This window comes from Gobius niger, assembly GCF_951799975.1.
Source record: "Gobius niger genome assembly, chromosome: 6".
Lineage (NCBI taxonomy): Eukaryota > Metazoa > Chordata > Actinopteri > Gobiiformes > Gobiidae > Gobius > Gobius niger.
The window spans coordinates 11,901,239-11,916,754 of NC_136857.1; the positions used below are offsets into that span (position 1 = coordinate 11,901,239).

Here is a 15,516-nt window from a genome sequence, read left to right on the forward strand (position 1 = left end):
CAACACTGGTATGTTCTACAGCAGGATTGTCCAAACTGGAGGGCCAGTGTATTCTATTAGGTCCATTATAGAGGTTTAAACCATTACCGTACACCCTTATTTAGGGTTGGAGCCTTGACTTTATCTCTGCCTACAGGGAAATGTTAGTTTTTGAGGTTGTAATCATCAATCAACTTGCAGTTGAAAAGTAACATCTCTGGTGATGTGTGCCAATTCAGCAAGAAGCCTGAGGGCCACATTTGGCCCCCGGGCTGCACTTTGGGCACCCCTGTGTTACAGTGATACACTGTATATAAATAATAATTGTTTTATTTCAGGATTTTCCCCCATGCAATACATTGTACAGACTGTAATCATAATTCAGATGCAATCAGTGTTGATGAGTAAAAATCAAGTTGACACAGCAATATCTTTTAAATTCAATACATAACAATTTAATACATGACTACAGAAATATTATTTTACATTCAAATACAGCATTAATTATAGCTAGTGAAATGTATTCTCTTGCAAACATAATCATAACATTTGTGCAAAAAGGTCAGTATATTCTCACCATTATCAGTCATTCACAAACAGGTTTTGCACATTATTGCAGTCATAGGTGTTTTTTAGTTTGTTACTGAATAAATAAAATAATTACTTTATTTTACAACAATAACAATAGTGTGGGAAATGAAAACGGGCGTACTCGCGACTACAAAGATAAGCAAGGGTTGAACACTGAAACCTGTTCAAGCGGTATACAGGTATAAAAATGCAAATTCATTGTGGCCCTATGGTCTATTTTTAACCTTAATGACAGTAGCTCATGTATTTTCTTCTGAGTTGTTCTCACGTCTCTCTGGTCATATCTCGACACTCCACATCTTCCTCTGAGCTGCAGCCACTGCGCTGCCGTGTTCCCCGTGAGAAAAGTCTGCGTCGCGACTGGGCGCTGAGGTCCAGTGTGTCAAAGGAGTCCGTGGAGAAGAGGCTGTCCTCGCTCACGACGCTGGAGGGACGACTCGCCTCTCTGGCTCCAGCACAATGAAGGTGTTGCAAGGTCTCTGTTGTGGTTTGGAAAGACATGGCATGGCTGTCAGGCAGGTCGAGGCTGCGGGAAAACTTGCCGTTACGCTTAAGTATGCCTTTTCGCCTTCTTACTGCCTCTGTGCGCAAATTGGGGCTATCCTCTGCTGCAGAACAACCCGAATCTGATTTGAAAGAGCATAAATCGGCATCTTTTATACTTATTGCAGAATTAGTTTTAGTTAAGGAAGAGCCATAATCTGTGAGACCTCCATAGAGATTCTTAAGGATACCCTTTTTGGGCATTTTGGAAGAGGGGTAGTTGAAGGTAGGAGGAAGTCTGTTGGACAGGGCGTCTGAGGGGTGGGTTCGACACGTGCTTTCAGTCTGGGATAACGCATCTCCAGGCGTGCTGTGGAAAACGGAGTCAAAACTTCTCTGCTGTTTGAGGATACCTTTTGGCTTTTTTCTGTCAATGGGAGACGCTGCACACGCCACAGGAGGAGAAATCACACTCTCAAACACTCCAAACGCATTCTCCTTGCGAGACTTTTTGAGGCTACCCACATGTGTCCGTGCACCTCGTGCTCCACGCTCTGCCTTCAGGGGAAGGCTGCCGTAATGGGAACACGAAAAGCACTCTTGGTTAGCGGCCTCGTCACCAGCTGCAGTGACCTGATTCTGCCAGTCGATGTAGCGGGCGAGCAGCGGAGAGGGGCAGTCCTGCACTGAGGTGGGACAGTCGCACACACTCTCCTCATAACCCCAGTTCACCCACCAGTGGTTGGCCACGTCTTCGATGGTGGCTCTGTCCTCCACACGCACACTCAGTAGCCAGTCGATAAGAGCACAGGCATCTAGGCAGTAGCAGAGGTGGAAGTAAGGAATCAAAATTCAAATATGCACACGACAAAAGTCACCAGAATATTTATGATTTGAGTAGTTACTGTAGTAGGGTGGAATAGTTATTAATATATTTCTCTAGTCACAACTAGTTGATGACAATTTATGACAATTTTCCACTAAAAACAAATTTAGTGTTGTTAAATTAAAGGTGTTTATGTTGGCAGTTTTTGTTTTGGATTTGAGCTTTGGGATGCCCGATCCAACTACAGCCAACAAGCAACCAAACTTACACATACTACAAAAAAGTATTCAATCATATTCAATCTTGCCCAGGCAGAGCTGTGCAGAGTTCATACAGGGTTACCATATGAAGACTATAAGTAAGTTCCAACTACAATTATGTTAAACAAATTATTATTATTACTAATTATAAAAAAATAAAATAAACCAGTGTTAACCTGAGGGTGGGTTTGGCCTTCGGTAGCGACCGTGGATAATTTGTTCTGTCAGTATCTTGTAATTTACGCCGTCAAAAGGCATGCTGCTGTACATCAGAGCGTACAGCAAAACTCCCAAGGCCCAGCAATCAACCTGAAAGTTAAAAACATATATATATATATATCTTTTTTTCTCAGAATCAAAATAACTTATGGATCCCTAAGATGAACTTGTTTTCATTTACAGACAAACATTGTGACCAAAAAGAAGGAATGGAATTAATATCGTATCAATTAATATCAATTAATACAGTGTTAATACAGTGTTCATTCTAAGCCTTTTTTTGTTCAAGATTTAAATAATTTAAATCAACTTATCGTCTAGTTTTAGTCAACAAAAAAATGTAAGTAAGTTTAGTAAATCTATGATACATTCACTTTTCTTTATTTGTTTACTTGGAAAGGACAGAGCACATTAATGAACACTCAGTACATCTGTGTAAATGTGCCAGATCTAAAAGTACTAAAAATCTAATGAACTTTGTGCACTCTCTCACAGGTCAGGCATTCAGGGGACAGTCCCCTCTAGTGGCTGATCTGGTTCTAAAATTACTTTCTTTTTGTTTCCAAGGGAGGGAGCCAAACATGTATGGATTTGTAGCATGTTTTTACACCTCAAAAGATGATGCTGTTCTGTTTACGGCTGCAAGTTTCAGTGCAGTTTTAACAGCAGATGACCATACAGTAAAACAGTACTTGATGTAAAAGAGGATCATACAATGCAGATATGATTTTGCCCCCACATTGGAAACAAAAGGCCTGATTTGTTTTAAATGTTAGAGGTGAATCTGTCATAATGTTTCTTGAAGGTACGATATGAGTATGATTTCAAGGTCCCTAAACTGAGACACCAGTTCCTCTCTATCTACAGAGACCGTAAGGTTGTTCTGCTTTGTCAGAGGTTTATTTCCACACTTTAAATTTAGTTTTAGTCTAGTTTTAATCAGCAAAACTATTACTTTGTCTAAAATTAAGACAAAATATTTGCCTTGATGCAATTAACACTATGTGGAGCAGAACAAATGTAAATGCTCTCTGTTCCCTTTGAGCACAGAAATAAAGATTATGCACTGTTTTTTTTACACTGGATTTAATTCTTGCAACAACCATCTCTCCTTTTATCCAGGCCTGGGACCTACATTGCCTTACTGTTGGTATTTGGTGGTGCAATTGCGTTTTACTTAAAAGTTAAAGTGAAAGCTTCCTACCTCGGGGCCTTGATAGGGCAGACCTTGGACAATCTCTGGTGCAGCATAGAGAGGACTCCCACAGTATGTTTGCAGAAGAGTACCCTTTTGGAAATGGTTGGAGAGCCCAAAGTCAGCCAGCTGCAAAAGAGAGACAAGTACAAATCAGTTATATTAAATGTGTACCAGTGTAAAATTAGATGATCATAGTGTTTCGTTCCAGGTCAAGGCACAATATCTTTATGCAAGACGGAACCAGCGCCTTTGTAAGTGGTCTATTTTATTCAGCGTGTTCCTTTTACAAGTTAGATTTAGGAATTTGCCCTCTGTGAACTAAGAGGTTTGATCTCTCATGTTTTTTGGATCATGTGCAGTCATCTACAATTCCATTCCATCGACCACATACTTTGAACTATTCCCAAAGAGGAAAAAACTAATATACCTCCCCTTGAAATGGGCTAAAAATAGCAACAAAAACTTTGGTGGAGGTATGAGGCTGTGTGGAGGAAAACAAGAGAGAGGGGAGGATTTAGAGGTCACGTAACGGAACAAGCACTCAGCCGAGGCCAAGAAGGCTGCGTTATCCACAAGCCCACAAACCTATTTATTAACCCACTATCAGGTGCCAATAAAACATCAGCTCTGTTTCCGTGTTCAAGCAGAGTTATCAACACAAGTTAAACCGTTTCCATATCGCAGCACTTGCAGCTGGTATCTTAATGGTTCACACAGCGAGGACGTGATGTTGACTTTTTTGCAGTCCTTTTATGTGAAGAGTTTAGTGGTGCTAGGCTAGTGCTAGGCTAGTGCATGTCTATGGTAACTAGTAGCTGGCATTAAAAACACTAGTCTGACCCAAGCACAGTGCACCTGAGGCAAATCACTTATAACACCAGACTACCGATATAAATGTCTGTGTTGACTGATTTTTTTTTTTAAATACAACCATTTTGCATTTAAAATAATTTATATTTGAGCAGCATCAGCTTCCTGGTTGTAAGCTACGTAGCAGCGGGGTGATCTGCTCGGTTACCGGATCAACCATAGTTTGCTTACCTGCGGCTGGCATCACTACACGAGGAATTCACAAAGGAGCTTTCTACAAATCAGATATGGCAACGTTTGGAGGACTACCTGATGATTTTGAAGAGGTTTTTAATGCAGGCTACTAGTAACCATAGACATGCGCTAGCCTAACGCTAGCCAAGCACCACTAAACTCTTCAAATATAAGGACTGCATGACAGAAAAAAAAAAAAAAAATCTAGAAATCAACAACACTCTGGATAACTACGAAATTAGGCCCTATGTCAAAAATCCTGAAATATCCCTTTAACATAAAACTTAAATATGTACAGACATCTACATACACGACAACATTTGCAATGAAAAATCCAGCGCTAATCTTTTCAGAGACAGACTTTTAATAATATTGGCATAGTTGCCCCCAGATTCCTTAGATTCTCCTTTGAGCGTGCATTAGTCTTGTGTAAGTAAAGAGATTTCCTAATAAGGCCACAAGTGAAGGGCAGAATTAGATTTGAACCGGCATTGTAGGCATGCAGTGGTTTTCTACTGAAATCACTATAAACACTTTTAGGTTGCTCTCTGAAAATATATATATATATACACACAAACCAAAAAGTATATTTGAAAGGCCCATGCGAGACAGGGTGTATATGTTGAAAGTGCAGCTCAGGCTTTAGTAGTTTTGGAGTCCTTACCTTCACATTCAAATCTTGGTCCAAAAGGATGTTTTCCAGCTTGAGGTCTCGATGAACAACACCGTTCTACAAAGAAAAAATCTTTCAAATAAACATTCTCTAAATGTAACATACCTTCTTCTATCATTACATTTCATATAAATTGTGTTGATTGATATAATATGATTATTATGAACAAATACAAAACAAATACTTTCTCCCACAAATGTGTTCAGTTCTAGTCACAATAGATTATCGCTGTGACCAGGCTGATGAAGTTTGTTGCAGTCTAAAGCTGCAAAACAACAGTGACCCATTTCCTTTCACTAATGATGGGTATATACAGCACGTGAGGACAGTAAACCACAGCTCAAACAGTCTTTTGTCACTTTAAGAAAAGATTGTGTGTCCCGAATACCTCTGCAGCACATTCAATAATTCAGACATGGCCGAATCATGGTTCTATTTTGGGCGTTTGAGGCTGAGTTACTGAAGCTGAAAGAAAACATACTGTGTCTTACAAAAAGTGTGGTGTATGGACATTCAGTAGATGTGCAGTAATGTACAAAAAAAATAACGTTTAGGCACAAAACTAGATATTTTAAAATGAAAGAATCTTAAAATGCAATACTTTTCCTTTTGTGATGATAAATAAATAGCACATAATCCTACAAACACTACATCTAAACAGCTCCTCTTAATACTCATGAAAAACAAACAACTGTCTGTCCCGCTTGACTTGGCTAGACACATTTATTTTAGTAGGATTGACAATAAAATCCTGTTTTGGTTGATTATGTTGAATTCATGCACACACAATAAAAAATCGACTAAACAATAATGATTTTGTTTCTTTGCCAGGGCTTATAGCATTATACAGTCCAACAGCGGAAAGGGAAAAGCCCGGGTGAAATGTGTCAGTGTGTGACGACTGTACCAAAGAATCGGCTCCTAATGCGCTCTTAACCCAGAGAGATCTGACAGACCAAGTCAAGTTTTTTTTGCCGGATTAGGATTTTGTGGATTTAGTCGTACTGTATTTGCTTGTATGTGACTCAGCACGTGCCTAAGACCTCCTTACGGTATTCCAAGCATATTAGAAGTCATATGGCAATAAATAACAATAAATTAGATTATAATCAATTGATATTAGTGTCCTGTCAAACCTTGTGAAGGAAGTGGACAGCGGACGTGATTTGTCTGAAGATGGTGCGAGCATCAGTCTCTGTCAGTCTCCTTCTCTCCTGGATGTAATCGTATAGCTCTCCTCTGCTGGCGTACTCCATCACAATCACAATCTTGTCTCTGCTCTCAAACACTGGCAAAAACAGGGCATACGTGCAAAGATTACAATAAAAATATTGATTAATGGAAAAAGAGGATCCTAGAGGCCACCATGATGGAAAACAAAGGCTCCATAATGACCACTCATACTGCTGCTGGGTCACTGAAAGGTCAACTACGCACTAATATCAACTTTTTTCCATATAAAAAGTTAGATAATGCACTTTTAATTATGGATTATATTTGTTATCATAGTGAATGTGCACATGATAAAGTCTTACAGTTTCAAAATAACAGTATATTTAATGGATAACAGAAAACAGAGCTTCTACCTCTGCTGTAAGCTATAAAACTGCATAAACATTTGACCTCAGTAAAACCGCATTCATATCTTTCTGTTTGGCTTTGAAGGCATTTTCAGCTTATGTGCAGTGGTGTTGTGTGCGTACTTGCTCGAGCTGTAACTTTACCTTCGTGGAAGCGTATGATGTTTGGGTGCCGCAGGGAAGACGTGATCTCAATCTCTCTTTGAATGTGGATACGGTCCAGGTCATCAGTGATGCGCTCTTTACGGATGGATTTGATGGCCACCTATAGAAGACAAACACTTTTGTTAAAGGGACTATACAGAGTTTAAATATATTAAAACTAAGCATTTTTCTCCCCCTACATGTTCCAGCAATGTCCTAGTGTGTAGAATGAGCCCAGACCTATTCACCACAACTGCCTCTAAAATCCTGCACTGTCACTCAAAAAGCTGTTGCTTCGGTCCAAAGTGGTGTCATGCACGAGCTTAATATAGAGACTGCAGTTACGCATAAGACCTGAGGTGGCAGTAGTGAGTACAAAAATGACCAACTTGCATCTAGTCTCTAAGCATAACATGTAACAATAAACTGCACCCCTCGGGTCTCTTGCTCCCTTCACACAGTCTCTTCAGTGTACTGCCTGCCTTCAAGAAGGAGACTGCGGAGTCTATGGGCCAGGTCCAGCCGACTGAAGACCAGCCTCCGGCTGTCAGGAAGCTGAACTCTCTCCCTTCCCTTGCCTTCCCTCTCCTCCCCCTTCGCATCAAACTATGGTCCCTCTTAAGGATATATGGGTTGTCTGGCCAGTTAACATTATATTCTAATACTTAATTTACTGTATATTGTATATAAACCAAACAGTATCACAGGATCATCTGGAGCAGAGAGTCCCTGCGGAAGACGGAGGCTTGAACTGTGAACTCCAGCGTTCTTAACTGCTGGAAAAACGTCTATGAAACACTGAGAGAAACAATTCACACGCTCTATTAGTCGCTGCAGTTACATAACATCGCTCAAATCAACGACAGCGAGCCAAGTGACCTGACTTCGAAAAACTCAGAGGAAGTTTTGTCCTTAACATTTCTTACATTTAGCCTTCATCTGTGAGTTCAAGTGAGAAAGAAAAAGAAAAATATCTTTAAAAACTTGGGTGAAATGGTAAAAATATCCCTAATTGAAATAGAAAAATAGGCAAAATTCAACAAGCAAACATGTATTACATTTGACACAGATTTTTGGTGAATGCCCTTTCTCAAGACAAACCACTGTTCTCCTGAGTTTAGGACTCGCACAAAGAGTGCCGTATTGTGATGTCTTATAAAACAAACTCACTTTTGATAACCCCCAGACAAATAAAAACAAAAAACAAGTATATGCAGTATTATTGTGAATGAATCTTTGACCTGCGGCCCTTCCAGAGGCTTTGGTGCATAGTTTACAGCTGTGAGCTCAACACTAGATCCATTTCAGCCACACACAGACGAGACGCTGGGCATTGTTGAGAGTCCAAGGAATTAGAAGCATTTTTCAGCAGCACGTGGACGAAGTGAAGGAGTTTGTATTGCTTTGCAGCAGCTTGTTTGCACATATTTCCCAGTTAATGCCAAAACACAGAAGATATTATCTATAAATCAATAATAGAACTAGATCAAGATACGTGGGCTATAGCAAAACAATGTCCAAAACAACTTGAGAAGCAAAGAAAACTAAAACACAAAAAAAAAACAGGATTTAACGAAGGGCTATGATGCTCATCATGATAATTATAATCATAAACAACAATCTTTCATATGATATCTGAGAAACATCCCGCTGCAACTGCAGGCAGAAATTTGAGATCGCATGAGTCATACAGGTACACTTTTACACCAAATGAGCACATTACTATAAGTGATGCAATCATGGCAACAAGGGTCATTCTGCTATAACAATTATTGAAGTAGAAGAACCTTCTTTAATGTCAAATGTTAATAGTGGTTGCTATAATGAACATAATTACTTAAGCAATCCTCTGGCTTCAAATTCTGTATATTCATCACATGGGAATGGATCGGCAAATGCACAAGTGACTGCAACATTTATTCTCCTTGTTCTGAAAAATATTCCCCACTGTCCCACTTCCCAACTCTTAAGACAACAAGCCCTGGTCTGGTTTCCAAAAATAATATCCGTTTTGTTTCAAAGAATCCTTGGTATGTGCCGCTGCTGGCTTCAGGAATCCTGCATTTTCCCTTGTGCCTATTCAGAGATGGACCAGTCTTCTTTACTTTTCAGAATCACATAATATTGTCTTCCAAAGTACAACAACATTGTTATTTTTGAAACTCCGTGTAGTACTGTTCCAATTCAATAAAATGAATCTGGTAGAAAAGCTTAACACTCAATAAAACAATTTCCAGACGTTTTACGTACAGGATGAGCCTGATAAATAATTTGGCACCAAAACCAGCTTTAACTTCAATATTTGTGGAACTAAATATATTGCATTTCTGGGTTGTTTGAGTGTCCCACTGACAGTGAAAGGGGAATGAGCCCTATAGGAGAAGCCTATTGTAGTAATTTTATCCTCTTGTTGAAGTGCTGAGTGAGTCAGGCCAAAGGCATCTCAGCCTGGCAGCACAGGAAGCACTGGGCTCAGCGTTGGCTCATGATCTCACCACCCAATACATACAGACACAGTCACACACCTTTTAGAAACTAGTGTCCGGAGGAACATAACAGCTGGTGCAGAGGAAAGAAGACCTTACTTACTTTGCAGGTGAATTAAGACTTACTGACAAATCTGATACCAAAGGAATCAACAAGTACAGCTGGAGATTTGGTAAAAATAAAATAAAATAAATTCCAGTAGTGTGTTATTTTCACCTCAAAGATAGACTGCACCTTTGTCAAGACAAACCGAGACCAAAACAAGCACACGCAACATAACTGTATCTTAAGCAGGACTTTTTCCTCATCCAACCAAAATGAAAGACTACATTTGGCAACATGAAAAGTCCCATGTTCAGTGATTTACTGCAATAACTGTGATTACACTGATTATTACACGGATGCCCTCTCTGCCACAACCAGTTTATCTAGGCTTGGGGCTGGAACCTTTGAGTAAAATACCGTGATTGCTTGTTATTATAGTTAATTGCTCACCGTCCGCTTAGTCGCCCTCTCCATCGCCTTCTTCACTTTGCCGTACGTGCCTCTCCCCAGCGTCTCCATCACCTCATACCGGTGCTTGAGGTTGTGTTTGTGCTGGTGCTTCTTCACCTCACCCTCCCGGGAAGCTCTCACACTCTCGGAGTTTCTTTGACGCCCGTGGCCGCTGCTGGCATCGCTGGAAGTGGATACCGCGTCCCGCAATAGACTCCCAAGCTCGGAGCGCTCGCTGGTGGTCATCGCGCCTCTACTGTCCGCTTCTCGTCTACCCATCACTTCTGATCGGGTTTTAGGTCCGTCAGTGGTTGCCTACCATTGTGAACCGCTCGTGTATTCGCTATTTAATGGAAGACTTCTGAAGAGACGCTCCATCTGAATGCGCTCTCTCTCCGCTTTAACAGCAGCAAAGTCAACAGTGACCACATGGCTCACTCCAGGGGGGGCGGAGGAGGAGCCAATGCAACATCCAACGCAACTGTGTCTCAAAACAAGCCTATTTAGTCCCATGAGCAATAAAAACACTTTCCAAATATTTACCACACTTATTTTTTCGTTTACATATATAGGCCTACATACCCCCCTCTCCATCGTATATTTATTTGGATACCATCTGCGTAATTTTGATGCTAAAATCCAATTTGGGGGACCATGTCTGACACACATACCATATTTTTCAATTCAGTTCAAGTTTATTTGTATAGCCCATTTAAAAAAGTCGACCAAAGTGCTTCACAATAACAATAGGTGGCATAGAAATAAAATACAGGTAAAAGATAACAGGCCAAGATACACTCAACTAGCTAGTATTGAAGGCCAGGGAGAAGAATTGTGTTTTCAGTCTGGACTGTTCCACTGAGATGATCTGACAGACAAAGGAAGACTGTTTTGATTTGGCACAAAACTTACTATGTTTATATAATCAGACACATAGGAAGACATATTGATGTTTGTACGTATTGATGTGATGTATTTCAAAACCATCAAACCATCAATTGTGCAAATGTCAAAAAATAGCAAATACATTATTTATTCACAGTCAGGATGGGATATCAGGCGTGCAAGTCTCTAGGATTCAGGTTGGCCACCAGACAAACGTCATAGCAGTCGTGCATCGATGCTCTCTTCTCCACGACTGTCCAAACATTATCGACCGGATCCAGCACCAAAATCTCTTTGGTGATGATCTCATGACGGCCTGCAGTCAGTGCAGAAAGTATGTGAGGAATTGGTGAGCAAAATGTGATAAACACATGCGCAAATGCTCATATATAACCGGGTGTTATAACCAAACAAGGCATTTCCTGGAAAATCACAATCGGTCAAAAAAAACAACTGTATCATCACACACCATTGACATAGTATCAATGGGGTATGTTGATAGGCTAATATCGGCACCCTCCACAATGGTGACGTGTTGGTTTGACTGGTATGTACCTACTTGGCAAGTTAGATGTGTGTTAGAATGTGCTGATATGAAGTTCTAGTGTAACAGCACTTTTAGTGTACCATAGATTGTAACACAAAATTAGCAATTTAAAGAGTTCAAACAAGTTGCTTCATTCAATGTCCAGTATTTACCAGCTCCTTTGTAGTAGCCACAAAGGTAAAGCTTGCTGTCCACTACCCCAAAATTAGATGCATTGGTTCGAAGGGAGAGAAGTGGCGTGGGAAGGGTTGGCCCCTCCCTCCAAGTGTCAGTGTCTGGGTTATAGATCTCCACAGAACTGAGGCAGCGGCGGGACTGTCCACGATCTTCTCCAACACACCCTATACCCCCTGAAGAACACAAGGCTGATGAGAGTCCTACAGTATCAATACATTTGGGTTATAAGATGCTAAAAGAAAATAAATATATCACACCAACATGCGCTTTCATGCTAAGAACAAAATTAATCAATATTATAAAAATACTTTGAACATTTTATTTCAATAAAGAATTGTCCCCATTTCATTGTGATTTTCTGTTTTAGTCTTCCAGAATAGTATATTATCATTATTATTATTTTTTCAGTTTTCAGTTAGATCTGAAGCTTTACTTATAGCAGGCCTACATAAAATTATCTCACCATTCATGTTGCAATGTTCTCCATTCAATATACAAGGCCATATCATATTTTTCTCAAAACATGCAGCCCTGTAATAAACAAAAGCACTCTGACCTAGTATGTATATCTCCCCGTTTAGCACTGCAGACCCACAGCGGTATCGAGAGTATTTCATCCGGGCACACTCCCTCCATCTGTCCTTACCCGGGTCGAACTGAAACACACGGCTACTTAATTTGTCTGGCTCCTCGTCTGGCTCCTCCTTAAAAATGGACAAAGTTGCAAAGAAAATAATGATTAAAAACATTGTCTGAATGCCAGATGTTTGAAGATAATACTGCACAACATATTGACCACGAGAACATTCCCTTCTGTAACCACTAGAGGGTGCTAAAGCTCACTAAGCACTACAACAGAAAATATTTTGATTTCAAAGTACCATGTTGGACAAAATCAATGAGAAACCTTGGCAAGTGCACCTCAAAGCTTCCAAATAAGGCTTTATAAAATCACAAACCATTTACATCTAATAGCAAGAGCATTGTCTTACAAGAAGAAAATCTGGGTAACAGTTTACAAAGGTAGATTAAGTTATCTCATTTAGCTCAATTCCCTTATGGGATGTTGGTGAGGTTTGTTTTCTGATGTGAGTACACAACTGACATGTCATTCATCAATAAAGTTTCAGAAAATAGAATAAGCAGGAAGGATATTTGCAAAGAACATTGTTGCTACATTAAAACATGTGTCACATTGGTAATGATTCACTGCCTTCTTGTGCAACATCTGTGTCCTGACAAGTTATGTATATTTAACACCAAAGAAACAAATATTAACCACTTTTACCTGTGGTGTCCATCCTCCGAGCACATACAGGAGTTCCTTCACACTGACGGTGCAGTGGCAGGCCAAGGGCAGGGGCAGCGGGGCAAAACTGAGCCAGCTGCCCCCTCTCTTCAGAGACCACCTCTCCACTTTGCCTGTTATAATGTACTGGCTATGTATCTTCATCTGACCTCCAATCAAATACAGTGACTCGCCGATGGCACCAAGACCATACATGTCTCTGTACATGGCTGAACATAACAGCGACCATCTGCTGTCTTCTGAATTGTCGTACCTGTAACAGAGAGACAGATAGTTAGCTAGATGGTTGGTTGGTTGGTTGGTTGGTAGGTTGGTAGGTTGATTGGTTGGTTGGTTGGTTGGTTGGTTGGTAGGTTGGTAGGTTGGTAGGTTGATTGGTTGATTGGTTGGTTGGTTGGTTGGTTGGATGGATGGATGGATGGCTTCTGAGAGCGCAGAGAAGAAATTGAGATGAACGTGGTGACACTGGCCTCCACTTTGGGTGCCAGGACAAGGCACTATGTAAACGATTGAAGACATGGCCTGATGCAGTAACTGTACAACACGAGATAATATTGATAAATACAAACCCATAGAGGTCCAGGCGTTTCTTTCTGCGATCATCTTCTGCTTCAAGAGCGATTACAATGTTGTTGTCTCTTGTCACTGCTCCAGCTGTGATTTGGCCCGTGTCACTGCATGCCTTCAGAGGAGAGGGAATGTAGAAAGTCTTCCTGGTTTGTGGGGCAAAACAAAAACTGAGATCAGCTTGCCCCCCGCGTCGAGCAGTAACACCGTCTTTATCAATGCCTCCCACACAGAGCAGCAGATCTGCAGTCTCCATCCCGTAACGCAGTGTGGGGCGAGTAGGACCTGAGATCTCTCTGAGGCTTGATGTTTGGAGAGCAGCATCAATCTTCCCTAAGCACTCAGCATCTCGCAGCAGCACCTCATGGACATTATTACAGAACAAAAACATTGCATTAGGGTCATTTCTTATTGATCTGCATAATTTCACATACAGCTCAGCTTTTAAAAGAACTTAAATTGCTCTCCATAACGTCAGTAAACAAGACAATAGATAACATACATAACATAACTGCAAGCAGATATGTGTTTGGAAAAAAACAATGGAGATGGGGGATGGCTTTAGTTCCTTCTTAAAGGCAATGTGAAACTTTAAAGTTACATGAATTATGATGAAATCATGATCTTGGCTCTAAGAAAATGCTTCAATTGTGGTGACTGACATAGGCTACAAACCAATAAACTCATAAAAGTAGATTCATTAGCTTTACGAAACTCTCACTCACCGGGTTTCTTCTCCTGGCCTTTCGGAGGAACCCTGGATCCACCAGCTCCATTCGGACCCGCCGCAGCAACTCCTCAGCTTGTTCCTCACACTCGGGAGTTGCTCTATGCTTCTCCGCCCAACGCAGCACCAGTTCCAGCACCACTTCTTCCTGGGACACATTCAGATCATCTGAGGCAAGCAGATCCCCCAGGCGGTGCACATCCAAGTCCAAAACCTCCTCCTCTTTACACACCTTGCAGGACAAAGCATTATTAGATCACATGCACACCCATACACAGTGAGAACATGCTGGACTTTAATCTGTAATCTGTGAAATTATTATTTTTACAACATGGATAACCTTGGGTGCCCTCTAGTGGTAGTAGTAGGCTACAGGCCGTATTTCAAACCATCATAATACTATGAGTCCATTTTATTAATTTCTTTATTTAATTAAAAAATAAAAACCTTTAAGGTTTTCTAAATTAAAGACATATTTTTCCATCATTCATATTTTTCTTACCTGTGTAAAATGCTGACACAGGTACCGCAGGGCTAGGTCAGCTAAATTTGTAGCCCCCAGGTCTCGAGCCCAGTGGTACAGCCCTGTTACATTGGAGGGGTCCATCCGCGCCTCCATGTGGTTTTGACACATCCTGAACAGGTAAGTAGGAGGAACTGTGTTTTGTCCTTCAGAAATAGTAGAGTAAAATTGCTGACTTGACTCTCACCTAAATGCTCCGTCTACATGGAGCAAGAAGGCGGCGGCTGCCACTCCCTGGATGTTGTCGTTGGTCAGAGGGAGCTCTGCCCGGTACATGAACCCCAGCAGCAGCTGCAGACTCTGGGCAGGAGTGTCTCTGAGAGGCACCTCCCCTCCACGTGTTTCCTTCAGACCGCACGTAAACATGGCCTACACACCACATGGCTTTAGTTCCATCATTAAGGCAAATGCAACTTTTCACTGGACACAAAAACGGAGGCAGAACATCTTCAAACATTTACTTCGAAGTATGGACTGAAGGCGGACAGCACCACCCTGTGGCATGGAAAGGGAACACCCTCCGCCACCAGAACCACATCCGTGAGCTCCTCAGTGGCCCTCATCCTCTCTAGCTGCCGGAGCAGAAGGGCTCCATGGTCCCCCTGAACGGATGTCCCCTCTGTCTCCATGAGGGGGTCGTTTTTTCCACGGAAAGACAGGCCTAAGATACAGCAAGGCTCTGATTGATTTCAGTTGTAGGCGCATTTTCATCAATGAAAAGTGTTTTCTAAAGCTAGTCATACTCAAACTTTTCATACCAAGAATCCTTTGAAGAACGACGGTTCTAGGACCTCAAGAACCT

At 41.2% G+C, this 15,516-nt stretch overlaps 2 protein-coding genes across 2 annotated transcripts; both read right to left on the reverse strand.

Moving 5' to 3' along the window:
• Nucleotides 1-536: 536 nt before the first annotated feature.
• On the reverse strand, nucleotides 537-10,369 carry LOC306964065 (NUAK family SNF1-like kinase 1). Its single transcript, XM_079557911.1, has 7 exons — nucleotides 9,980-10,369; nucleotides 6,998-7,118; nucleotides 6,410-6,561; nucleotides 5,265-5,330; nucleotides 3,563-3,682; nucleotides 2,316-2,448; nucleotides 537-1,868 (listed from the first exon to the last, which is right to left on the reverse strand). The coding sequence occupies exons 1-7, from the start codon at nucleotides 10,256-10,258 to the stop codon at nucleotides 835-837; spliced, it is 1,905 nt and encodes a 634-aa protein (XP_079414037.1). The 5' UTR covers nucleotides 10,259-10,369; the 3' UTR covers nucleotides 537-834.
• Nucleotides 10,370-10,883: 514 nt separating this feature from the next.
• LOC306964634 (kelch repeat and BTB domain-containing protein 12-like) lies at nucleotides 10,884-15,296 on the reverse strand. The gene is made up of 9 exons (XM_079558715.1): nucleotides 15,176-15,296; nucleotides 14,902-15,083; nucleotides 14,694-14,826; nucleotides 14,190-14,423; nucleotides 13,467-13,825; nucleotides 12,877-13,150; nucleotides 12,145-12,292; nucleotides 11,564-11,761; nucleotides 10,884-11,180 (listed from the first exon to the last, which is right to left on the reverse strand). Exons 1-9 carry the CDS (start codon nucleotides 15,275-15,277, stop codon nucleotides 11,035-11,037), a joined length of 1,776 nt encoding a protein of 591 aa, XP_079414841.1. The 5' UTR covers nucleotides 15,278-15,296; the 3' UTR covers nucleotides 10,884-11,034.
• Nucleotides 15,297-15,516: the final 220 nt, after the last annotated feature.